The 26,217-nt window shown below is 39.0% G+C and overlaps 2 protein-coding genes across 2 annotated transcripts; both read right to left on the bottom strand.

Moving 5' to 3' along the window:
- Window positions 1-7,160: 7,160 nt before the first annotated feature.
- LOC149175476 (uncharacterized) lies at window positions 7,161-7,682 on the bottom strand. Its single transcript, XM_089421143.1, has one exon. It carries the CDS (start codon window positions 7,680-7,682, stop codon window positions 7,161-7,163), a length of 522 nt encoding a protein of 173 aa, XP_089277269.1.
- A 3,843-nt stretch (window positions 7,683-11,525) lies between these two features.
- Window positions 11,526-15,212, bottom strand: LOC149175475 (uncharacterized). Its single transcript, XM_089421142.1, has one exon. It carries the CDS (start codon window positions 15,210-15,212, stop codon window positions 11,526-11,528), a length of 3,687 nt encoding a protein of 1,228 aa, XP_089277268.1.
- Window positions 15,213-26,217: the final 11,005 nt, after the last annotated feature.

Here is a 26,217-nt window from a genome sequence, read left to right as displayed (position 1 = left end):
TCATTGTAATACAGTTCAGAACAGTTCAGAGGCATGTAGCCACCACATCTCTTCTCAGAGATAAGCTACCATCGCCCTAGCTGGTTTATTTCCATTTCTGGTTGTAAGCATATTTCAGTATTTTCCATTAATGAAATGAAGTATTATTTCCGCTGCATCTTTGTGTTTATGGTTATCGCATCTCTGTATTTATGGTTATCTCTGTAATCTATTGCGTTCCTGTTTAAATCCGGATCACTCGACCCTCGGGGGGAGAGGGCCGGCCCCCCTCTTTTTCCAACCAAGAATTGATCCCCCTTCTCGCTCGGAAAAGGAATCGGCGATGGCGATGGTCGAGCTTCCAAATCGATGGCGGCCCCCCTCTCAAATAAGTAACTAAGGGCAGTCGAGTGTACTATCCTTGATGCTTATTGGGTGCCCCTCTCAAATAAGTAACTAAAAGGCGTTGGTCGAGCGACCCCTATAAAGGAGTAGGGGCGATGGCGGCCTTTTAGTCGAGCGTGCTAACGCACCCTCACCCCCTAAAGAAATGGATCAGAAGGCCTCTCCATTTCCAATGACCCGGCCTCCCCTGGCTCTTTCACCGTCCGGGCTCAGCTCCTCCCGCAAACAAAGGATGCGCAAGCAGGCTCGACTGATAAGGAGAGGATGCGGAAGCAGGCCCTTTTTTTTACTTATTTGAGAGGGGCCACCCAATAAGTAAATTGAATTTTCCTATGCTCTCGGCGCAGGCCTACCACGCTTCGCGCCTGCGGCGTTTTCGCCAGACGGTATTTGCCAGTAGTGCCATCCTCCCCGCTGGCTGCTTAGTATTCCAGGGTTGTCCCTCGTGCGTTCTGTTAGGTAGGCTATGACAGGAACAAGTGTAATTGAATGGGGCAGCAGGCAGGTTACACGTTCCACTGTGCCGAGATGATCGATCGTGGGGTGCAGGTGGTGATAATCACCCCGGGGTATGCGCGCCCTTGACGGGCACTCCAGGACCCGCCAACGCTCGTTCGGAGAAAACCCAGGCCGGGCACAACCAACCAACCAAGGTGGGGGACGTACCCCATTCCCCGTACCTACAGTGTGGATAACGAGGCCACCTTCGCAACCCTCTCCCTTCTTTCCCTTGGGGGCGGTTCGCCCCACTTGAGTGGCTCAACCGCCTTTTGCCCGGTGCTCATGACGCGCTACGGAAGTGGCACGCGCCACCCGTGCCAGGGGACCGAGCAGGGCGCCCGCTAGCGGCATAGGAGCCGACTCGGCGTCAGCGGCTTCGTGCCGCACTGGAGTGATCCAATATGCGGTTCCGCACGTTCCACCACTTCTCCGTTCATTTCCAATACTGATCGTGAAACACCATGAGCAGCAGGATGTTGAGGTCCGAAATTCGAAGTGAAATTTCTGATTTGTTTGTTCCTAGTCGTCATGGGAGAGAAATTGATGAATAAGAAATGGATTATTCCCTTCGTTGTCCAATACCGACCGATGGAGAAAGCATCTTCCGATAACTATTATCTCTTTTGTTCAATAATGTGGCGAGCGAGAGCTGCGCATGCATAAATAATGGTGCACTTTTTGCATGCATGGAGAACACGCACGAAAGGCAGACGAACGGCGCCAGCCAGGTAATTGCTGCCGGCACCTAATTCGTCATTTTTATCTGTTTTTCGTCCCCACCCGGATGAACGAATAGGTAGGGTGAGTGATGCTCCTTCAATCGATAGGGGTTCTGTTCGGGATAAGGTCTTTCAATCAACAAATGCGGTTGAATTTCAGTAGTCGAGAGATAAAGGAAAGATGGGTACAATGAAAATCAAATTGGCTGGGTTGCAGAACACATATTGGTTGGAAGAAGCGGGAGGCTGGAATGCCGGGCCTTTCTCTTCATCTTTAGTGGTAGACCGGGCGCCACCTACCTCCTCTCTATGGAGAATCATTTTTAAGCCCTCGTCGGCATTATCAGATATATAACGTAACAAAAGAGATAGGCGGTTTTGCATGAAATAGTTACTTATGCACCGCGAGGCGAGCTAGTAGGTTAGGTTGTCTGCTACCACCTCTTATCGGGCGGGGTCGGGCATTTCATGCCCCCCACCAGGGATCGACCCTAATAAACTATTTCGTTCGTCGACCATTGCTTTCGCGCTGGCTCCGATTCCACTCCATTTCCACTGCGCGCCTTCCGCCTCCCGTTCCAAGCAGTATTTACTAACAGTGTTCGTACAATTCTACATAACACCGTTATCCCGGTTCTTCCATAATTGGTGTAGGTGGGAATTTGTGTAGGCTTGAGCGAGCATAGCGAAGGGAAGGATCTCCCTTGAGCATAGCGAAGGGTTATCCCTTTCCCGTAGCGAAAGGTTCTCCTTATCTTTCGTAAGGCCGGCGACAAAATAAGGCCGGCGCAGGACCGGCGCAGGACCAAACCAACCAAATAAGGCCGGCGCAGGCCATTTCTTCCCCTAAAATACGCGCAGGACCTTACCTTACTTAGAAGGGGTTGACCGGCGCAGGAAGGACCAACTCTTCGAGCTCTTTGAGGGGAAGAAATCAAGGGCCCAGTAAGGACCGGCAGGGGCTCGACTGATAAGGAGAGGAATTTCTTGCTTGCTTGACGATAGGAAAGCAAGGTCCCGGAGGGGCTTGCGCTTCCTAGTGCAAGGACCCGACAGGGGGCTCGACTGATAAGGACCCTTTAGGGGGCTCGACTGATAAGGAGAGGAGAGGATGCGGAGCACGCTCGACCAACGCCATCATGCCCCCGGCAGGGTGAGGTACGAACGCTCGACTGTTAAGGCCGCCATCGCTCGACCAACGCCATCATGCCCCCGGCAGGGTGAGGTACGAACGCTCGACTGTTAAGGCCGCCATCGCTCGACCAACGCCATCATGCCCCCGGCAGGGTGAGGTACGAACGCTCGACTGGCCGCCATCGCTCGACCAACGGGAGAGGAATTTCTTACTTGTCCCGCACCGGGCAAGGACCGGTAGGGGCTTGCTTGACGCTAGGAAAGAAAGGAACTTTAGTTGCTCGACCACCGCCCCCCACCCAATAAGTAAATTGAATCGGCAATGGGGCTCGACCACCGGGAGAGGACCGGCAACGGGGCTCGACTGATAAGGATGTGTAAGCAGGCTCGACTGTTAAGGACCTTTAGGTGCTCGACTGATAAGGAGAGGATGCGTAAGCAGGCTCGATTGTTAAGGAGAGGACCTTTAGGTACTCGACCATAAGGACCTTTAGGTGCTCAACTGTTAAGGAGAGGGAGAGGAGAGGACCGGAGGCACTCGACCATAAGGAGAGGACCCTCACCATATGAATAGTGAGTGACCCCTATGAAGAAGTAAGGGCCCTCACCCATATGATGAGTGAGTCTTAAAACGATGGCGGCCCGGGGGTCGAGAGTTAGGCAGGCTCACCCTCACCATATGAATAGTGAGTGACTCCGTCCCTCACCCATATGATGAGTGAGCGTTAAAACGATGGCGGCCTTATCAGTCGAGTGTGCTTACGCACCCTCACCATATGAATAGTGAGTGACTCCGTCCCTTTAGGGGGCTCGAGTGATAAGGATGCGTAAGCAGGCTCGACTGTTAAGGACCTTTAGGTGCTCGACTGATAAGGAGAGGATGCGTAAGCAGGCTCGACCGTTAAGGAGAGGACCTTTAGGTACTCGACCATAAGGACCTGTAGGTGCTCGACTGTTAAGGAGAGGGAGAGGAGAGGACCGGAGGCGCTCGACCATAGGGAGAGGACCCTCACCATATGAATAGTGAGTGAGCCCTATGAAGAAGTAAGGGCCCTCACCCATATGATGAGTGAGCATTAAAACGATGGCGGCCCGGGGGTCGAGAGTTCGGCAGGCTCACCCTCACCATATGAATAGTGAGTGACTCCGTCCCTCACCCATATGATGAGTGAGCGTTAAAACGATGGTGGCCTTATCAGTCGAGTGTGCTTACGCACCCTCACCATATGAATAGTGAGTGACTCCGTCCCTCACCCATATGATGAGTGAGCGTTAAAACCCTCACCATATGAATAGTGAGTGACTCCGTCCCTTTAGGGGGCTCGACCATTAGGGAGAGGAGAAGAGAGGAGAGGAACTTTAGTTGCTCGATTCTTTTTTTTACTTATTTGGGGGGGCAAATAAGTAAATTGAACCCGGAGGGGCTTGCGCTTCCTAGTGCAAGCACCCGACAGGGGGCTCGACTAATAAGGAGAGGAATTTCTTACTTGTCCCGCACCGGGCAAGGACCGGGTGAAAAAAATGAGAGGGTTGATCAGGACCTTACTGGCTGGGTTGACCCAGGACCTGATAAGACCTTTCAGGCCCAGAATCAGGGGGGCCTTACTCTTCAAGTAGGTTCGCCTATAACGTGACAGGGCCTTGCCATGACTTATGTAACGAAATAAACACCAGGGTGCGTTAGCACACTCGACTGTCAAGGAGAGGAACGAAGTGCTCGACCAAAGGGAGAGGAACGGAGTACTCACCCGTCGTGGGTGAGGTACGGTTAGTGACTCGCCCCTATGATCAATCGAGTCACGGAGTTGCGAAGAAACCAAAATAGTGACCCATAACCCGATACCCCAAAAGACATAACTCCATAACACTACTGCTATTTTTAGCCCCTCAATCAAAGTTTCCATGGTGCTGTGTAACTTACTATTTTACTATTTTACTATGGTGTTGTGTAACAATATGTTTTAGATTACATGTTTTAGGATATCACCTAAAACATTAATCTAAAACATGTTGTTGAAGTATATAAACGTAGGATTAATTGCAATATGTAACCTAAAACATTAATTGCCTAATATTAGGATATCACCTAAAACATTAATTGCCTAATATTAGGATATATCACCTAGCATAGATTCATGTTAAAGGATTCTTACCTAACTTATTTGATTTTGGTGAAATTGATATGATTGACATATCCTTAAATTACAATATTCTAGTTCCCCAATGAATCAGGTTTTCTAGAACACAAATTTGAACCATTAGTATCTCCACTCTTCCACTTCCTACCCAACTTAATCCATTAGTAGTGCAATATTTTAATTTCTTATCGGATGAATTTAGTGATCTTTTCTTATGTTTTATCACTAAAAAAAAAAAAATTACTACTCATATTGTTGTTAAGTAATTGGTGTTGTCACAAACCACCTAGTCTAAATTCATGTTAAATATTTCCTCCCTAACAACTTATTTGATTTTGGTAGCATTGGTAAGAGCTCTAGATATCCTCAACACATATTCGTTTATTTCCCCAAGGATTTAGGCCTACATGGAACATATTTTTATTCATGAATGTCTCTACTTTTCCACTTCCCAGCTAACTTAATATGTTAGTATTGTAATCTTCAAATTCTTTGTTGATTGGCTTTATCCTCTTAAAACTTCCTTTGGGAGAAATAATAAGTTGCTTTGTCCTCTCTTAGAGATGGAAACTCCCTTAAAATTTACTCCACCTTATTTTATCCTATGGTATTTTTGATCTATTATTTCTTGAGAAGAAAAAAGAAATAATAATCACAATTGATGAAACCTTTTTATTTTATTGTACTTAACTTGAATACTTTAATATTTCACTAACCATGTTTTCAATAAGGAGTTCTAGGAAGGAAGCATTTGCAAACTGATCAAAAAATGGATTCATTCTCAGTAGCTTCATTTTATTTCATTTTCACATGATGGAGGGGTAGAGCTTCTTGTATCTTAAAGTGATTTGGGGGCACTACTAATAGAAGAAAGAAAGGAAGATTTCTAGGGCATCACTAGATCTTTTGGATTCATAAGTAAGATTTTTGTCATTTTTTAAATTTGTATATTTCAAATAGAATGTGATGTGGGTTTTGAAGATGGAAATTAGATTTTTGAAACTAGTTTTGCAAATGGGTTTTAGGTTTTAGATATGGGTTTTGAGTTTTCCTTTCTCTTCCCCAAATCTCTCCCTCGCCTTCCACTCCTCATTCTCACCCTTCCCATCTTCCACTCCTATTTTTATTCCCCCCTCCGCTTCTCTCCTCCTCTTCCTCCCCCTCTCTCCCTTAACCTCTCCATATTTTTCTACCTATTCATTTCCTTCCACTCCTCCTCCCTCTTTCTCTTACCCTTTTCTTTTTCTTCCTCGTCCTCTTGCTCTTCCTATTTTTCTATGGAAGCTTGATAATACTATTTTCAATCTATTTTCACAAATAATACTTTAAATATTATCTATAATATTTATGGAAAATAAAAATGTAATTATTGATGAATTATTTTGAATTAAATAATTAATATTTAATAATAATTATGTTTAAAAATTTATTTATTAATACAGTAATATAAATTAAATAATTAGTAAATAATAATAAATATTAAAATATTTATTTTATGATTTATTTTAGGTTATCAAAATTATTTAATATTTATCTTATTATAAAAATTCTTAACTTATAAATATATTTTATTACTATTTTATTATAAAAATTCTTAACTTATAAATATATTTTATTACAATATCCAATAATACATTATTTATTGATATTGCAGGCTCCAAAAACACAAATCAGGTTAATAAAACACAAAACATTTTTATATACATATTAATATGATCAATTTACTTGAAAAAAAGTAGTAGAAAACTTTTGATCTGTAATTATTTTTAAAGTATTTTAAAATATTTTATAAAAATTAAATAGGATATATCTTATTATCTCAAATATAAGAAAAGGAAAAATACAAAGTAAATGTAACACATTAATTTCAAAAGCTTATCAGATGATAACACAATATCGTTGTATGATGAAAGTCGTTGCTTTTAGAAAAGAGTAAACAACATCGTAAGAAGTACGAAGCTAGGCAGTCTTCGCATTAAACAACACAGAAGTCCATAATCTTTACCGAATTTAGTCATTGCCAACAGCTTCAATACCAAATCAGACTGACTTATTTCTTTCTTGAAAGAGTGACCCCTACATTCACTGTGCTATATTGTTAATAGCTAAGATTGATAAAGAAATCCGACTTTATTACAAACTCCACCACCATGTTACAAAGACAAAAGTAAGGCGTTCGTTGTTGCATTCACCGTGCCTAAATTATTAATATTTATAATTGACTAAGAGACATTGCTTTATTACAAACTCCGGGGGCACGCGCTGCGGAGACAAATATATAAAGTTAAGGAGTTTCCTGATCGTAACCATTGTTGGCACTGAATTCACCGTTGTCGTTGCCAGATCCAGCACCATAGCGAGAGCCAGCTTCGTAGCCTTTTTCATTACCAGAGCCTGTGACATAGCTGCCACCACTGTACCCTGAACCGTAGGCACCGTTTTTTTCCCAACGCTCACCGTAGCCTGAGCCGTATTTACCACCTTCTCCATAGCCAGCATTAGAGCCAGGCGGGTATGGGGCATAAGTATTGCCAGGTGACTGACGATAGCCACTGTCGTCGCCAGACCCTTCACCGTATCCACTATCGTCGTTCACAACACCATTTCCTGAATAGTACTCTGCTCCTTTACCCGAACCGGAACGCGGGTACCCGCTCCCGGCTTCTCCGTAGCCAGCACCGCTGCCAGAACCGGCGCGGGAAGCCTCGCTGTTGCCATGCCAGCCATCCGAGGCCCCGTTACCATGGCCACAGCAAGAGCTCGTCGATCTCGTGATCTTGTCTCCACAGGGTCTGCCAAAGAGCATGCCGCAAGTGTATGAAAGAGAGCATGCCCTGCGATAACAAGGTGGAACAACAAATTTCAAAACAAAGCGGGAAAACAAATTTCAAATTCAAATGGCCTCCTGAAGTGGGAAATATAAATGGGAATCTGCTGATAATAAATGAGAAGTACTGGAAATCATGCTGCTTTCACTAATACTCTTAAACCGCATTAAATAAACTATCGCTCAATAGAAAAGGTGGAGTCGCCGGGAATTCGCCGGGGATCGGGATGTTAGACATGGTGTACATGGATGCGCTCCATGACATATACATAGATGGACCAGCCTACATTGGGCATTTAATACCCAATGTATGGCGGCATTTCTTCAGAGTTTAATACTAGTTTTGATCGGCCAAGCGCCGATTGCACCCAAAGGCCACGAAGGACATTAGCAGCAGTTATTTTTGTATTAAAAGGTAGAAAGGGGGCGATGGGACAGTCTAAAGAGTATCAGTGGTGAGAAAAGGCCCAGATTCAGTGCCAAAGTGTATCAGGATGCGGCAAAGAGTATCAGTCCAGTTTTTCAAAGCAGATGAAAGCAAAGCAAGCCCAGCAAAGTCAACAAAGCATCATTCGGCCATTAAGGCTCACCAACACTTCTTTTGTTGCTTTAAAGCCACCTAAAGGCATAGATGAAGGCTTTCAAGGCAGAGTTATTGCAGAGACATTGTTCCCAGTCATATTTTTGGAGCAGCGCTGCTTCCTTAAATGCACAGTTATCACACAGAGGACAGCGCGTGGCTCAAGGAACTCTTTTGATCCATTTTTGAGGCAGTTGCCCCAGCGCAACACTTAGATAAATGTTTTAAGCATTTACTTCAAGATAAAATAGATTAAAGTACACATTTTCCTCAGATCTGCCTAAGATCTGCTGTAATAGATATTTTGAGATGCCAGTTACCCCAGCACAGCTGTTAGATAGATATTTCTGCCATTTACTTCTGTACAAATTAGGTTAAAGGCATTTATTTGAGGAGATCTATCCCAGATCTGATGTTTGTAAATACTTTCTATTTAAACCACCCTCTGCACTGTTTTAAGGGTTGGTTGGTCAATAACTCCTCTAGACTTGCATTGTTTTTTCTGAGAGTCTCTATAATCAAAGATCGTTGGAATGTTTGGGAGGTGAACTGGCTGTTGTGTATTGATGTTTGTAGAGTGACTATGGAATCCTAATGCTTCTACATAGCCCAATAAGTGTTTCTTATCTATGTTTACAATTTATATGTGTTTATGCCATCATTGTTTTCCTATCTAAATAGCAGAAAGAAAGAATAGTTCAGAGCTCACTTAGTTGTATTCTGTTCTCAATTTCTGTGATTTATCTATGTTTTCCTCTGAATTAGTCCTGAATATGAATACTGATTGGCTCATATTTACACTAGTTCCTTCATATATGAATGTTGTTTAGGAATCCTTGATTGCTCCTATATAAATGTTCATTCACCTTCCCTCTGTTAGCATAATGAGAGCTACTTAGTTCCCTTTCATTCACTGACCTTCATTCCATCTTTATTCTAGCTAGATATTGTTTTATGTGTAGCTATCCTGCTCTGTATTCCTCTTGTGACCAAGAAAACGCAACAGCAAGCCTAATCCACGACTCCATGCCCAATGGTTTGAACTTCTCACACTATGCATCCCAACTCTGTTTGAAAGAATCCTCCATCCCACCAAAATCAAAACAAAACCCAAGAAAATCATAACTAGCCTAAAATCAACCCAAAACAAAAACTAAATTATAAAGAGAGAGCCCTCTCTGATTGCAGGTAGGCTAGGACCTGCAGTCCAAAGATTGGTTTGTGGTTACCTCGGCCGTATCCTTTAAGGAGCTTTAAGGACAACCTGAGTGATAACAGAATTGACGTTTTGAACCCTCCTCTGTGGTTCATCATCAAGATAGGTCCATGAGTGAAAAAGTCAGAACTCAATGGTGAAGATAAATACTGGTGAGGGTAGGGTTGCGAATGAATGGTCGCTGATAATAATGGTAATGCTTTAACACAGTTTTTAATATTTATTTTTATTTGTTAATTATGTTAAATTTTGTAATTTTTTTTTTTAGAATTTCTCATGTTTATTAATATTAATAAAATTAACCACTTATTTTATTTTTATTTTTATAATTATAATGTTAGGGTTAAATGGATTTTTATTATTTTTATTTATTAAGTTGTATAAAATTATTTTTGGATTTAATTAAATAATTAATATTTATCATGGTTATTAACCTATTATTGTTATATGATGAATACAATTCAATATTTATTTTTATTAATTTCAAGAAATAAATTTAATTAATTTTTATCTAGTATAAAGTCATTCTAGGTTTCAATAATTAGAATAATTAATATTTAATATATACTTTTTATGAACCAATGTTTTTGCATGAAATTGAAATAAAATTAAATAACAATGTTGATAAAATAAAATAACCTCTATATATATATATATATATATATATATATATATATATATATTTGATTTAATTGAATTATTTATATTTATATATATATTGGATTTAATTGAATAATTAATATTTATCATGTTTATTAACCTATTATTGTTATATGATGAATACAATTTAATATTTATTTTTATTAATTTCAAGAAATACATTTAATTAATTTATTTAGTATAAAGTCATTCTAGGTTTCAATAATTAGAATAATTAATGAACCTATTGTTTTTTTTTTTTTAGACAAGGGTCGGTTGCTATTGTATTAAACTGAAAAAAAAGAAGGCAGATTGCCATACATAAGATGCTTCCTGAGCATTCTGAATCCAAGGAATTACAAAAAATTTACTTTCCTTGATTCTAACTTTTGTTTTACTGCCCCTAAGACTGCTTATACTGCTGTAGATTCTTACAAACTGTGAGCCCCAAAATTTACATCTACAACCCATGACTATTCTATATCTATACGACTTATCTTCCTTGCAGTAGATCCTTCTGGGTCCATGTCTGGCTCGTTTGGCTTTGCACTAGAAGAGGATGAAGTATCTTTGAATTTTTTATCCATCATATACTTGAGGATGGATATCTTTTCTTCAGCATGGGCACATCTGTTACTCAAATCACTGAATTGTTCATGCAGGGTGTGAACTCTATGCAGGAAGAGGTTCATCTCAGCCCTGTATTTGTCATGGAGAATTCTGCATTGGTCTTCAAGCCTTGTTTCCAAACTGCGAACCTGATCCTCCAGAGCTTGCTGCTGTGCACGCACCTCATCGAACTCAGCTTGTAAGTCCTTGTAATGAAAACACTGTTCTGGGCGCTCCATTGGGTCTGGAAAAAGGTTGTAGGTGTTGATCGGATTCTTCTCACAGTGCCTCTGATGACTTTCCTTACAGCTGGGGTAAGTCTCCTTTCGCTCGGTGGCGGCACCTCTCTGGTAAGAGTAGCAGCCTCTTGAGGATAGAGCCTCAATCTTGAAGAGATTAACACAGATTGCTTGGAGAGGAGCAGCGGCGATTCCGCTCTTGAAACTGTGAATGCGAACTTCTCCTGTGGGGAAATAAGTCTGGACACCAGGGGTATATAAAGCCTTTTTCAGAGTGTTGTGATGGGGGGAAGAACTACGCTTCCCAATGGTCCACCGCACCTTCCAACGCATATCCTGACCAATATCTAGGACCTGATGTTTAGGACGATTTCCGTCTGCAGGATGTCTAATTCCCATGCTTCGAATTGATTTCCTTATCTGGTTTCTGATGCGAGTCCTTTCTGCCTTATCTACACTATCCCCTGCACTGTGGATTTGCCTGTAGTAGTGGATTCTTTTGACTGTGATTCTCCTAGCTTTGACTGGCTGCGGATTCCTCATGGTAACGGTTGGAGGGATGTGACGTTATTACAGCTGAGGATGCCTTTGGAGCGATCACAGGCCTTGTTGGCGTTCTTGTCAGCATCTTTATTTAGTCCACGTAGTATATGATAATATCGGACCTCCTCCAACAATTCATGAAGGATTTGGTTCCTACAGTTGATTTGCTGCAGAAGGGTGTTTGGCATGCTCCGCTTTTGCACCATGAGCCTGATGATAATTGCTGAATCCCCGAAGATAATTACTTTCTTAATTCCTATTTTGAGCAGTTGGGTGAGCCCTTGGAACAGAGCCAGTCCCTCAGCCCTGTTATTGGATAGCTCACCCAACCCCCATTCAAACTGAAGAATAGTCTCACCATTGGCGTTGCATATAAGACCCCCAGCACCTGCTAGGCCGGGATTTGATTTTGAGGCGCCGTCAAAGAACATATAGAACCTATTGCAATTGCTCAGCCAGAGTGCAAATTCCTCTTCCTTGAGCCTCAATTTCCAAACGCTGCTTGCCTCCGTCAATCGTGGATTTCCTTGCCTTGGTGCCTGGAAGCTGTTGTTGTTTCCTTGTACACAGTTAATCAAATTTCTCTCTTCAACACTATAATTGGTGGTCTCAATCTTTTCATGAGTGTGGACTATAATTGTTTCCACCGCTAAATTCTTAGCTTTTTGACACATAACTCTAGTATTGCATCCTTTGTCTTGAAAAACCTTCCTGTTTCTTGCCAGCCAGATGCGCCAAACAAGGGTTAAGGGTATAGTATGCCATATCCTTTGCGTTAATCTGCTCTTTTTTCCTTTCCAAGGACAATTTCTCCTCCAGGTGTAGACAGATTCTGCAATGGCTGCCTTTGGTTCCCATTTGACTTCCCCGATTGAGGCCATCTGTCTCCAGCAATCATCAGCTACTTGGCAGTCTATGAACAGGTGTTGCATTGTTTCTTCAGCTTGACAGCAGTTTGGGCACCTGGACGGACCCAGAATGCCCCTTTTATTTAAATTTTCTACTGTTAGAATCTTCCCTTTCAGGAGGAGCCAAAAAAAGAATTTGACTTTAGGGGGGGCTTCAGCTCTCCATGCCAGTTTCCATTGATTCCATATGGCTTGTGGGAAGGCGCTGTTGCAAAGATGTTGGTACCCTGCCTTGGCTGTGTATTGAGTTCCCGTGGGGTCCCAGCGGTAGCCATCTTGCTTTCCTCTTTGGACCAGAGCTTTACTTTGCAGAAGGTTCTTAAAAGCTACAACGCTTGTTTCTAACTCTCTAGGATAATCCGGGAGATTCCAACCAGCCCAAGTTTGAGAATGGTTTCCCCATTGCGTTATTTGAGCTAAGCTCCATATACCTCTGTCATTAAGCCAACTAATGGCAGGGGTTGCTTCTATGTTGGATCCCATAGATTGCTGTCCTAATATTCTATCAGTAGAGAAATTAATGCTGCTCCCCCCTCCTGGGACCTTTGATATGTTTTGGGACATAAATGGTATGACTTTCTTGCAGAGCTGCCAGATTTTTGTGCTGTCTCTATTGGCGATATTGGTGTCCAAGAGTTGATGCCTTGTGCTGTTCAGATACTTGGCCTCTAGGACCGTTTTCCACCAAGCTGAGGCCCCTGAGATCAGTCTCCAAATTATTTTATCTCCAAGAGCTAGGTTCAACAGTTTTGGGGATCTTATTCCAAGCCCTCCTCTCTCATGAGGCTGAATGACATTCTTCCAGCTAACCAAATTGAACTTTTTCCTTTCCGTTTTCCCTCCTTGCCAGAGAAAGTGTCTAAGGGCTCTTTCCATTTTTTGGTGGAAAGCCATTGGAGCTTGGTACAGAGAAAAACGATAGATGGGCAGAGAGGACAAACCAGATTTTAGAAGAACAAGGCGACCTGCTGGATTCAGCCAGATAGATCCCCATTGTTGGATCTTTCTCTTTATTTTGTCAAGGATTTCATTCCATACATCAGCTTTCATAGGTCCCATACTTATCGGCATTCCTAGGTAAGTGAAATGGCTCCAATTTAGCTTGTATGAGACTCCTAGAGTGTTTGCAATGTTGTGGATGGTTTGAGCAGTTGCGTTCCATCCATAAATGCAACTCTTTACCTGATTAACTTTCCCTCCTGAATAGTTCATGAATTGATCTAAAATCTTTTTGAAGCGCTTTGCTATGATTATTGATGCTCCTCCCATCAAGAGGGTATCATCTGCAAATTGGGAGTGATTGATGTTCTTTGTACCTTGCTCAAACTGGATGCCAGTGATTAGGCCAATTCTTCGGTTGTAATCCAAGGCTTTGCTAAGAGACTCAGCCATCAGAATGAATAAGTAGGGGGACAAGGGACAGCCTTGTCTTAGGCCACGAGAGGATTGAAAGGCAACATAAGGGCGACCATTGATCAGAGGGGAGATCCAAGGATTCGAAATGCAGGCTTTGATCATATTAATGAAGGAGGAATTGAATCCCATTTTATGAAGCACTGCAAACAGGAAGGAGTGTCTAACCCTATCAAAGGCGTTGGCAAGATCTAGTTTTAGGACAAATCCCTTCTCTTTTCGGCTAATGCTTGAATGAATGGCCTCTTGCACAAGAAGGATGGAATCAGAGATGTGTCTATTAGGCAGAAAGCCTCCTTGATTTTCTGAGATCAAAGAGGAGAGAAGGGGCTTGAGTCTTGCTGACAGAATTTTGGTGATTATTTTGTATGCTGAATTGCATAAGGATATGGGTCGAAACCTTGAGAAGGTGGAGGGCCTGTTTTCTTTAGGAATTAATGCTAGATGGGTTGAGTTGGTGTATCCCCCCAGTTTGCCTTTCCGAAGAGCCCAGCGTATCATCTTTAGGAGGTCTTTTTTGATCAGCTGCCAGTACTCTCTGTAAAAACTAATTGGAAACCCATCTGGTCCTGGGGCTTTGTCTGGGTGAAGACTCCAGATTGCTTTTTGAACTTCTTCCTCTTCTATATCTTGAGTGAGCTTGCTGTTCGTTTCTTGAGTGACTTCAGCAGTCATGTATTGAAGTATACTGGAGTAGTCCTCCTCACTTTTGTCCTCTGTAAGGAGATTTTTGAAATGATTGGTGGCTGCTTCTTTTATGGAGTCCTGGGTGTCGTAGTTGTTGCCTTCACTATCTCTAATTGTGCTCACAGTGTTCCTGGTTTTTCTAATTGTTGCCTGCTTATGGAAATAAGATGTATTTTTATCTCCCTCGCGCAGCCATAACTGTCTTGACTTTAGTCTCCATTTGATCTCTTCGTCCCTTATTGTTTGGCTCAGCTGGGAGTACAGTCGTATCTCGTTTTCTTTGGCTTGTTGGGAGAGACCAACAACTTCGATATGTTGCTGCACTTCCTCAAGATTTTTCTTGATATCCTTTTTAATCAGCTCGGGCTCCCGGTAACTATTCTTTGCCCAGGCTTTGAGTGCCTGTCTAGTTTGCTTTAATTTTGATTCCCAGATGAAAATCGGGGAACCTTCCACATGCTGGGACCAAGCCTGCCCCACCACGTCTCTAGCTGCAGGAGATCGATTCCATAAGGGGCTATATTTGAAAGGAAGGGGTCCGAGCTGGCAATGACTGTGCAAGGTGAGCGTGATTGGATAATGATCCGAGGCGGAAGTGTTGAGGATGTTTGACTGGCCGGTGGAGAAGGAGGACAGGAATGCGATATTGATGAGGAACCGGTCAAGCCTCTCCATGATATTACCTGCTCCTAGTCGCCTATTGCTCCATTTGTACCTGCGATTCTTGGGTTTTATATCAACCAAGTCTTGCTCCTACATAATGTGCTCAAGTCTGTTTCTGAATGGGTCTGGGCTGAAGATGCCCCCTCTCTTCTCATTTGCATGCAAAACCAGATTTAGATCCCCTGCGAGAATGAGGTTGTTGTCTTGGTCTTCTGCTATATTTGTTTCCAAGGTGGACCAGCACACTTCTTTTTCCCTGTATTGATTTGGTGAATAGATATTGTATATTTTAACAGTTGTTCCATTTTCCTTGCTTTCTAGTTTGACACTGATCCAGTTCTGATGTATTTTGACAAAGTTGCAACTCCATTTGCTATTGTCCCACATTGTTAGGATGCCGCCCGAAGCTCCTCTTGCTTCACTGGCACAGCCATTGTATTGCTTTTGCTGATTGATAATGTTGTTGGATTCGGATTGATCTTGCTTTGTCTCCTGAATGAGGATAATTTCAGGCTTTTCACTTTTGATTAATTCCTTAAGGGCTGCTATCTTGGAGGGGTGCCCTAACCCCCTACAGTTCCAGGATAGCATTTTCATCATGGTTTACCGGAAGCATGGAGAGGTGCTCACCTCTCTTTGCCTTTGTAATTGTTTTCTTTATCCGAATGTCCAACAATGAAGGATTCTATAGGAGTCTGAGATCCCATAGCAATATCTTTCTGCGCACTTTCTTCTCTGTGTTGTTTAGCTGATTTTCTGCCTGGACCGTGTTTTTTGGGAATATCACTGGGTGCTCCATGGTCCTTCGATGAACTTCTGGTGATCCTTGCAGAGGGGGTGTCAGGGGAAGGTTGTGAGGTATGAGGGGGGGAGGGGTGAGGAAGTGGATCTGATGGATCGGATTCTTCCTCAGAGAGGGCGACAAAGGGGTTGGAAGAGGGAGGAATGGATGGATCTGTGGGTCGAGGAGGAGAGGAGGGATGATGAAGGGGGGCTGCTGAGAGGATGAAGAGGGATGTTGATGGGATGGATGGGGATGGTTGGGCTGCTGGAGAGAGGGCTCAGGGGCTTCAGATTCCGAAGGTTTCAGAGGAGGAGATGTTTTTTTTCTTTTAACAGTTTCCCATTGCCCTTCTTGCTCTTCTGGTTCTACATTAATAATTTTAGGGCATCTATTTGCAAAATGGCCATACTCGTGACATACCTTGCATTTGAAGGGTATCTGTTCGTAGTCCAGCTACTGGATATGGCACCACTCGTCTACTTTCAGTTTGATTGCTTCCGGTAGTCCGCGTCCGAGATCCACTTCAACACAAATCCGCGCACAAGCCTGCATATTATCCTTGGGCTCACTGCGATCTATATATTTTCCAACCGCATTTCCTATTGCTTTAACCGAGTCATCACCCCAGCAGTGAAGAGGAAGATGGGGCAGCCTGACCCAGATTGGTACGGCGCTTGGAATGTCAAGCTCTGGATCAAAATCCGGGGTCCATTTGTTGAGGTAGAGACCCCTGGAATCCATGAAGTAAGGCCCATTTCTGAAGATTAGGTCCTTGTCTTCCTTAGTTTCGAAGTGGAAGGTAAAATATCCTCTGCCACAGAATCTGATGGATATTTTCCCTTGGGTCTTGTCTGCCCAGTTTCGTTCAACCCACCTTTGCATTGTTTTGGGCGAGGGCCATAGTCCTGTAAATTGCCCTATTAAGCCTTTCTCTGCTAAAGAGATAGCTGCCATGCGAGGGATAGTCGGTGGCAGATGAACTTCCTGTAAAACATCTAATTTCTTCACGAACTTGGTTGCTGTTGGCGTTGTTCTTTGCTGAGGAAGCGATTTGACCAGTTTGGAAAAGGCCTGTTGTAGTTCCGGATCCCCACCAGGCGGATCCGGAGGATCCATGGAGCTGATCGATCAAGCAGCAGACAGTTCGATGGCAGGGGCGCGCGCACGCACAGCACCTCCTAGGTCACCAGAGATTTATTTGTTTTGTCAATATAACCATAATGAACCTATTGTTTTTGCTAATTGAAATAAAATTAAATAACATTATAATTAATCTTTAATTTTGTTGAAATAAATTGAGAATTAAATTATTAGTGTTGTTACAAGGTTTTCATGTTGAATCATAGTTGATTATTATTGATTAATCTGTAAATTATTTTATAATAAGTGAATTAAACAAAAGGTTTAGTTAAGAATTAAAATATATTGGTTTATTTAGGTTCTAAATTTCTAATTATTTTTAATTTAATGTGGAAATGTAAAAAAAAAAAATTGTTCCTACTTTATTTTAGATTAAACTATTATAAATAAGTTTTAGGGGTGGTCTGGGGAAGATCTAGCAGGGCAAACCTAGCGGTAAGAGGGTGGGGAGTAACTAGGAGAGGGTGGAATCAAAGGTTAGAGTGGGAATCCAGTTATCACTCATTTTCCAACGTTCATCACGATTAAGGTTGTTAAGGTTTTTTCCTATTTGGATAGCTTCTCTAAATTTCCAATGGTGATAATGATCAATTTTGGCCACGAAACAGGAGTTTTCAATGCAAATATGATGATTGGTTTTGCTGGAGTGCTCGACCAGGCTACTAGGAGGAAAAGGCGTTCCATTCTATTCAAGTGCATTTTGTTCTATAGATAAGTAGACTCGCTGAAAGTGGATAGAGAGAAAGCAAACTGAAAGGGTTTGTGTACTATAACAACCCATGGGCCACTTGTGTTACTTCTTTGTACTTGCATTCATTTTCATTCAGAGAAAAGAGAGAACAAAGAACCCAACCTTCCAGTGAAGTTTTATCTTGTAAAAATTTCCCACAACATATTTTATGTTATTATAATTGTGAATAATTGTATGTGTCTCTTCTCTATTATTAATATTTCATATATTACATGCATAAACATAACACAATAATTAATGAATCTAGAAATTTAAAAAAAAATTAACCCTCATAATATAAATTTTAGATTTTCATTATATCTTAAAATATTCACAATAATAAAATTTATTTATTTTATATATTATTATTGCGGTAATCACTTTCCTATTGTCCTTATTTCTAAGAAATCCTCCCCTCCATCCTCTTACCCTGGTGAAACTAGTGCAACTTTTGGGCTGACCTTTTCTTCTACGAGTTCTATTTGCGAAACACTCTCCTTAACCGTATTAAATGTTCTTGGTAAGATCTTATGTTGCTACCTAGTCAAAAGAGAAGAGATTATTGCAACTGGTTGAAGATTTGATAAAATGTTCGTGAATGGAAACACATTTATAGGGAGTTGTTTTTAGTGTGATTTTTTGGAAGTTTTTCGGGTGGATTTTTCCCGTCTAATTTTTCCGAAATCTGATAGGAATTCATTGAAATCACAAGATTGATGGATAAACCATGCACAATAGAAATGCCCTGGGGTTTTTCATCGTGCTGAATCCATATATACAATCAAAAAACTAGTTTAAATAACACAAATCAAGATTTCACATCAAATTTTTTACCAAATTCCAACACTAAAAACTCCAAAAAAATCACACTATAAACAACAACTTTTCCTAAGATCCAACAACGTTTCATAAGATCAAAAATTTTGTAATAATGGAATCATTTTTAAAACACTTTACTTTTGGCACATGGTGAAAAGACATGATAGAAGACCAAAGAACTGTTTCAAGGTAAGCGTAAAAGAGAAAACATCGCTTTCAATCCATTCTCTCATTTTCATCCCACTTTGAAGCTACGTGACATGACAGAGCCGCGTGCTGAGCATACGTCATTTCAGCTTACTCACATGGATCACTTTACAGCTCACCAACAGTATTCACTTCACACTGCGTCTGTTAACCAGTAAAGAAATTACTTGACTTTGAGCCCATGATTCACGCTACATTTGGTATTATGGGTTTTTTAATTCTGATATTTGTGGAATTTTGGGGACTAGAATTTTTTATTATCTTATTTTTTTTTAAATATATTTTTGAAGGGGCATAAATCCCGTGTAATAAAAAACTTCTCAAATCTCATCAAAGTTAGTATTTCAATAAATAATAATAAAAACATCAAGAGTTATAGTAGACTTTCCCTTGTTTTTTAATTATAAGCTTAAAAGCAAAACATTCTTTCAAAGAAACCCATCATTCATGTTTTATTATGATCATTCAAATTGACATTTTACATTAAAAAAAATTATTTATAATCATTCAAATTGACATTGTACATAAAATTTTAATTCTGATCATAACGGAAGGGAACTTAAATTTTTACATAAAATTCAAAAATTTATTTGTTTTTATTCGAGCTTTCAAATATGGTCCCATTATGTCAGCTTTTCCCTGGTTCATTTTTTCAAAGTATTTTGACCATTTAAAAGGGGTAAAAGCTTTCGAACAAATTTTGCTGAGCATAGAATTTGCAACATTCCAATTTTTTTTTTTTCCTTTTTCTTCTTTCTGAAATGGAATTTGTCCATCAAGATGGGTTTATCGTTTTATTATACATCATTTGGAATTGAATTTATGAATATTTACTATATGAAAAAATAAAAAAATATTGTAAATAAATATTCATATTTTAACAAACGTTATATATAGTAGCTAATATTTGTTTAGTTTAAAAAGAAAAATTATAAAAAAATAAAACAATTAATTAAATATTATATTGTTAAATGCTATTACAAAAATTAAGAAATATGATTAATTAATATTGTTTATATTAAAATACGTATATATACATATATCTAAATATGTGTTTTATTTTTATTAATATATATAATTGTTTATAATTAAATTTATTAAAATATGTTTTTAATATAATAATAATAATATGTTTTTAATATGATAATAAATTATTTAAATTGATAAAATTGTGAAAAAATTATAATTCATGAAAAAAAATAAAAAATTAAATAAAAATGAAATAAAACAAAAAAAAAACAAAAAATTAGTAACTAATAGAAGTGGAAGTTACTAAACAACCCATAATAAGACCTCAACCAATCCCCTTACAAATAAATAAATAAATGCTTTATACAAATTTTTGATTAAAGACAAACTAATACCCAGTCAAAGGAAAAACTCCAAGCGTTATACCATGCCTACTGCAGGTATAATAAACATTGAAAAAAATATTAAAATGATCATACTTAAACAAACATTTTAAAAGCGCCGAAATTAATATGTATTATTTAATTGATAAATAAATAAAACAATCTTAATCCGAATCTTAAATAATAATAATAATAATAAATAAATAAAAGTCAAACTACATAGTTCATAATAAATAAAAAACTGTTTTCTTCTTTTTCTTTGCGGCTAGACTGAGCATAGGCTAGAGCTAACTTGTTTATTGGATGAAAGAAGACCTATCCACAATAAGACCCTTATAACAACAAAGATCGTGCAAAGCTAGATTGAGCCTCAATACTCCATATGAAGTTTATTTCCCCCAAAGTAGTTTCCATGCTCAACCCTTCATCTTAACTCCTAAAGATGTAACTTAACACAAATCTATTTTTACTTCAATGTACAAGAATAAATCAACAAATTTGAGTAAAACTAAAACTTCATCTTTTGCTTAAAAAACATCCTATAAATATGAAAAAAAAAATTGGTTTAATTTTTTTTGGTAAATTAAAAAATTATTTTAATTTTATTTTTAAAATATATTTTCCAAAATCTAAAAAATAATTATCTAAAAATTTTTTAAAATTAAATTTAAAGAACATTTAAAAAAAATTAAGTTGTAAACCAAGATAATATATAGTTTTATATATGAAATTAAAATAATCTTAGTATAAAATTTAAGACATAACATGTGACGTAGCCTCTCAGCGTGAAATTGCTTTTCATGTGGATACTATATAGGTGGAAACCACATTTTCGTCCTTTAAGTAAGACTTAAAATTACTTATAACTAAAGACCTAACATGTGAAGTAGCCTCTTAGCACACGAAATTGCTTTTCATGTGCGTACTATATAGGTGGAAACCACATTTTCGTCCTTCAAGTAAGATTTAAAATTACTTATAATAAAACATTTGGTGAATTTGAAAGTATATTCCTTTATAACTTACTAGTCATCAACTTGCATTTTACAGTAACCAAAAAAAATTACTATAAATATCATCAAAGCATATCCCTTTACAACTTAATAGTTCTTAACTTGCATTTTATAGTAACAACTAAAAATTACTATAAATATCTTTCATAACTAAGGTAACGTAGTTTTGTTCCTTTCAAAATAAAATAGGTGAAAAAAGAAAATTGAATTTAAGAAAATAAATTAACAAGAAACTTTAAAATTTAAATTTAAATTACTGTTAGTGATTTTTGGTTCATGTATGGGACTAAAGTTAATGTTATTAAAATCTACATGGTTTTATTAGCTTATGTCGATGATTACATGAGACATTGGCTTTCTTTGGAATATGATCTTTCATAAATTGTGTCTTTCCTGCATTTACTTTCTTGGGGAACAACCTTTGGCAAGGGACATTAGCTTTCTTATAAATAATATCTAGGTTGAAATTTTTGAGTAACACTGAAAACCATCTAATTGTCTTCTTCTAATGTAAAGACACATGTTAAGACCTAAAAACATCTAGCCCTTTATGCTCCATAGACAAATAATTTCAAGTAGTGAAGTTTTCTTGAATATAAAATTGTTGGAGATTTAACTCATGCTTGTCTTATGCATTTTGAATGATATCCCTTATCATAAAATGTAATTTTTACATGAGATACTTGATTGTTAGTTTGTTTGATTTGAGAGATTAGTCCAACTAAAATAGCTCCTATTTTAGTCTTTGGTTGAGATATTTTTCTCAAATAGTTGATTGGGTGGTTAAGATAGTATTTCTATCTTAGACCAATACCTGATGTATTTATATGTGTGTTTAATATAACATAAAATAGATTTGTGTGTGTAATATTTTTCTAAATCAATATCAAAGCTAGTAGCTCTGGGTGTAACTCCCTAGGGCCCTAAGTACATGAGAAATATGTGAGATTAAAAGTAGCTTGGCATAGATGTAGGTGTTTAAGAATAAATTATTTTATAAGTGATTTTTGGTGATATTTTAAACGTGTGTGAGGGTGTGGCCATTATCTATGGCGGTGTAAAGTGCCATGTTATATCTAGACATTTTCCTTTTGAGATTCTTAGCACATCTGAAATCCACCAGAGTTTCGAATGATTGAAAATTGTAAAAGATTTGAAGTAGAGTTGTGAGCAATTGCACACTAACAAGGATATGATGATCTTTATTGTGTTGTGCACATGAGATATACAAGAGATTTGATCAATATTATCAAAGATGATCATGTCATTGATGAATGTCACTTCTAGCGAGGGTGGTGTTCTCATGGCCCTGGTAAAACATCGATAGGGCACATGTGCAAGGCTTCATGCCCGACTACTAAAACACGAGATGGTTGATTTAAATCTCGATGACAGAACACGAAAATATGGAATCGTTGGTAAAATTATCATGGAAGAATGGTTAGCATTTTACCGGAGTTTGTTTCCTATATTCCTTCAACAATTCTTACAGTGAGCCATTAGCGAGTTTCTCTTCGCCAATGTTTAGCAACTTGGGCAACTTTGTATGCTTTTCTAACCTTTGAAACACATAAGCATCCAAGTCAACCATATTTGTGATAATGAAGAATTATATTTATGGAAAATATAATCTTTTAGGCAACGGTAGTACGAAGTCCACCTTACAATTTCATTTGCTGAAATAAAATTCCCAACATTGGATGGTTGTTTACTCTAGGCTTTCTTAGGGTGTTTTTCATTTTATAAATATTGAGAGTTTTCAATGGTTTTATAGTTAGATTATTTTGTTATATTTATCTTTGTAAAATGATGATGAATTTTTCAAAATCGAATGAAAGAGGTCACGTTGTAAGATTGATTTTGGTACATTCAATATATATATATATATATATATATATATATATATATATATATATATATTGCTTTCCTAGATAACTAACGAGTACAGTGGTTGGCACCCATGTATCATGGTATATGGAAGCACATCCATAAAATGATTAGTAGTTTAGTAACTGCAAACATGGAATTTTCTGTGGTTTGAATCAACTATATCTTCAAGAGATCAGTTGGAAGTAAAGATCAACATGGATGGTTGTCTAGTTAGTTTAGAATGTCAATATGGGCAAGAATCCCTCATTAGTTTTTGAAGACATGAGAATGGTCTGCTAGTGAGGTTGTGTGAAAACTTGTGGATGTTGTTCAATAATTGAATTTGGGATATCCATGATTGATCCAAGTGGATATTAGTGGCCACCCGCCTATTCCACTTGGACTCCCAAAATTGTTTCCTTCAGTTTCCTTAAATCTAGCACAACTTTCTATTTTTGGCAGTTTTTCGGGTCCTAAACTTCCGGAGTCGTTTTGAGGTCCTAAAAGATGTTTTCTGGGAAAAGAGAGAGACTAGAAAAGTTCTAGAGTTTGTATCACATATTCTTTTTTTTCTTCCTCGTGGATATCCTCGAAATGAGGTATTATGATAGCCAAACAGAGATCATATGCCAAAGTTATGACCCTGGGAAGTTGGCGGTCCAACATACCCCAATGGGGCTCGAAACCATTGGCACTTCATCTCCTAAGGTTATGGTTTAACACTTCTTCTTTATGATAAAAATTCCTTTGAGACTCATTGTAACATAGTTCAGAAGGCATGTAGCCATCACATCTATTCTCAGAGATAAGCTATAACCATCGCCTTGTTAGAAAATTATATATTGCAGAGCAATGGAACACATAAAATATTGCAGAAACACAAACATAGAAAACACATAAAATAAGAGAGACACAAATATATATGGTTCACCCAATTTGGGCTACTTCCACCAAGAAACAACCAATCCTTCCTTTTATATTATCCAGCAAAATGAAGAGATACAACCTACAACAAATTCGTTGTAATTTCCTTTTCACTCTCACATAATCCCTCTCTTTTTTTCACTTAGAATCATCATTGACAACTGCAATACAATTTCCTCATATAAACTGAGGATTTCCTTCTAGGGGAAAAAACCCCTAAATTTATGTAACTTCTACTGTCATATCATCTTCCTAGTGAACAACCTAGATTGACTACAGAATTACAATATTTTACAAGGATAATTTTCATCTATTTTTCGATTCGGGGGCGATGCCCTGGAACCCCCGCCAGGGGAGGCAATGACAATCATACGGGTGGTGTTTCCACCCTGTTAGGAACTAGGATGCAAACATGGCTAAAACAAAACTTCTGAGTCAAGAAGATAATCAGGCTCCATGCTTGAGCTAGTTTGTTCTTTCCTGCATGTAAACAATTTTCAATACTTGTTATTAATTAATGAAAGTTTTGCTATTTCGTTTTACCTTTGTGTTATGTTTAAATTTGTATTTCATTTCATTCTTTCATAAATATGGATTAGTGGTATCATAGTAGACTGCTCTTTTATTGTTTTTCTATGCATGTCACCAACGATGTCGAGGTATAAGGAATTGAGACTTGAACTAGTTGAGCCCTTGTAAGATCGTCCTAACCAACATTGGTGGCCTCCCATGTTGGAAGAAGAGAAAGACAAGGGAGCAGGAGATTCTATCAAATTGTTGCTCGAAGAAGCCCTTGAGCAGCAAAGGAACGAGATGATGGAAAACTTTGCCTAGATCACTTGGTAGATGCCAACATGAGATGCATCTTTATCCAACAGTCTCTTCAAAGATGTCGCCGCCTTCAAGGTACAAGTTAACTTAGATATCCCTATATTCGAAGGTCAGATAGATGCAGATGTTGTAGATAAATAGTTAAGTCTACTCAAAGGTTATTTTTCAGTCCATAGTTTCTATAATAGGGAAAATATTACTTTTTCACTACTTCAGGGCTCCTCCCATGTCAAGGGTTGGTGGGAAACTTAATGTGAGAAAAGGGTTGTGGAACCATCTCTGTTTATAGTCGCACCCTCTTGGAACTGTTTCTGAGACACTGTCAAGGAGTAGTATTACCCTGTTGGGAGATATGAAGACAAGTACATACAATGGAGCACACTACTACAACAAAGTGACCAAGATGTGCATGATATCACAAATATTTTTCATACTTTATGTACAAAGCTTGGTATCAAAGACTTTGAGTGACATTTGGTTCTCAAGTACCGCAATTTTCTGTAAAAATACATTCAAGAAGAAATGGAGTTCCTGGACATATCCTCACTTGGTGCAACATACCTATATGCTACCAAGATTGAACAAAAATTTAAACAAAAGAAACGAGACTTTGGAACTACGAATCCGTAGCAAGGCAAGATCACCCCAAAATTGTAGAACAAAGGATAGAGCCAATGTGGAATGACCCAGGACAACCCATCGAAGTCACAAGAAAATAATGGCACCATGAAGATGAAGAAGGACACAGGAAAGTGGTGTGAGTTCCAAAATATCCCCACCCACAACACAAATGAGTGTTGGGCCAACCACTAATTGGTGGTTGAGCTAAAATATTTAGAGTCTGATGCATGTTATTATTTTGAGTCAAATCCTGACAAGGGGAAAGACAAGGGGAAGGAGATTATTGATGCAGAACTCAGCGCTGCCATTGCCACCACCAAGGTCCAGAATACAATACTGAACCTAAAGATCCAGAGGAGAGGGAGAACCTCTTCCACTCAGAGATGTGGGCGAAGGGTTCTCCACTGCAATTCATTGTAGATAGTGGGAGCCAAAGTAACCTCATCTTATCAGAGTTCATTAAGTGGTTGGGCCTGTCAACCACACTGCACACATAACCATATACCATCAGGGGGCTCCACCAAGGATGAGATCTCCATGTCAGCCAAATTTTTTTCCTTCCCTACAACATCCCTTCACAGATGAGGTACTATGTGATTTTTCTCCTCTTAAAGTTTGTGATGTTTTATTAGACTAGCCATATTTATGGAAGCATCATTCTCTGTATGAGTCCAGGCCTTGCATTGTTATTATTACTTTGGGCAAGAAACTATACATGATACAGGAG

This window comes from Pinus tabuliformis, chromosome 4_1 (genome assembly GCF_031772625.1).
Source record: "Pinus tabuliformis cultivar Carrire ecotype Pingquan chromosome 4_1, CPIR1, whole genome shotgun sequence".
Classification (NCBI taxonomy): domain Eukaryota; kingdom Viridiplantae; phylum Streptophyta; class Pinopsida; order Pinales; family Pinaceae; genus Pinus; species Pinus tabuliformis.
Note: the sequence above shows the minus strand (reverse complement) of the source record. Positions and strands in the feature narration are given on the sequence as shown.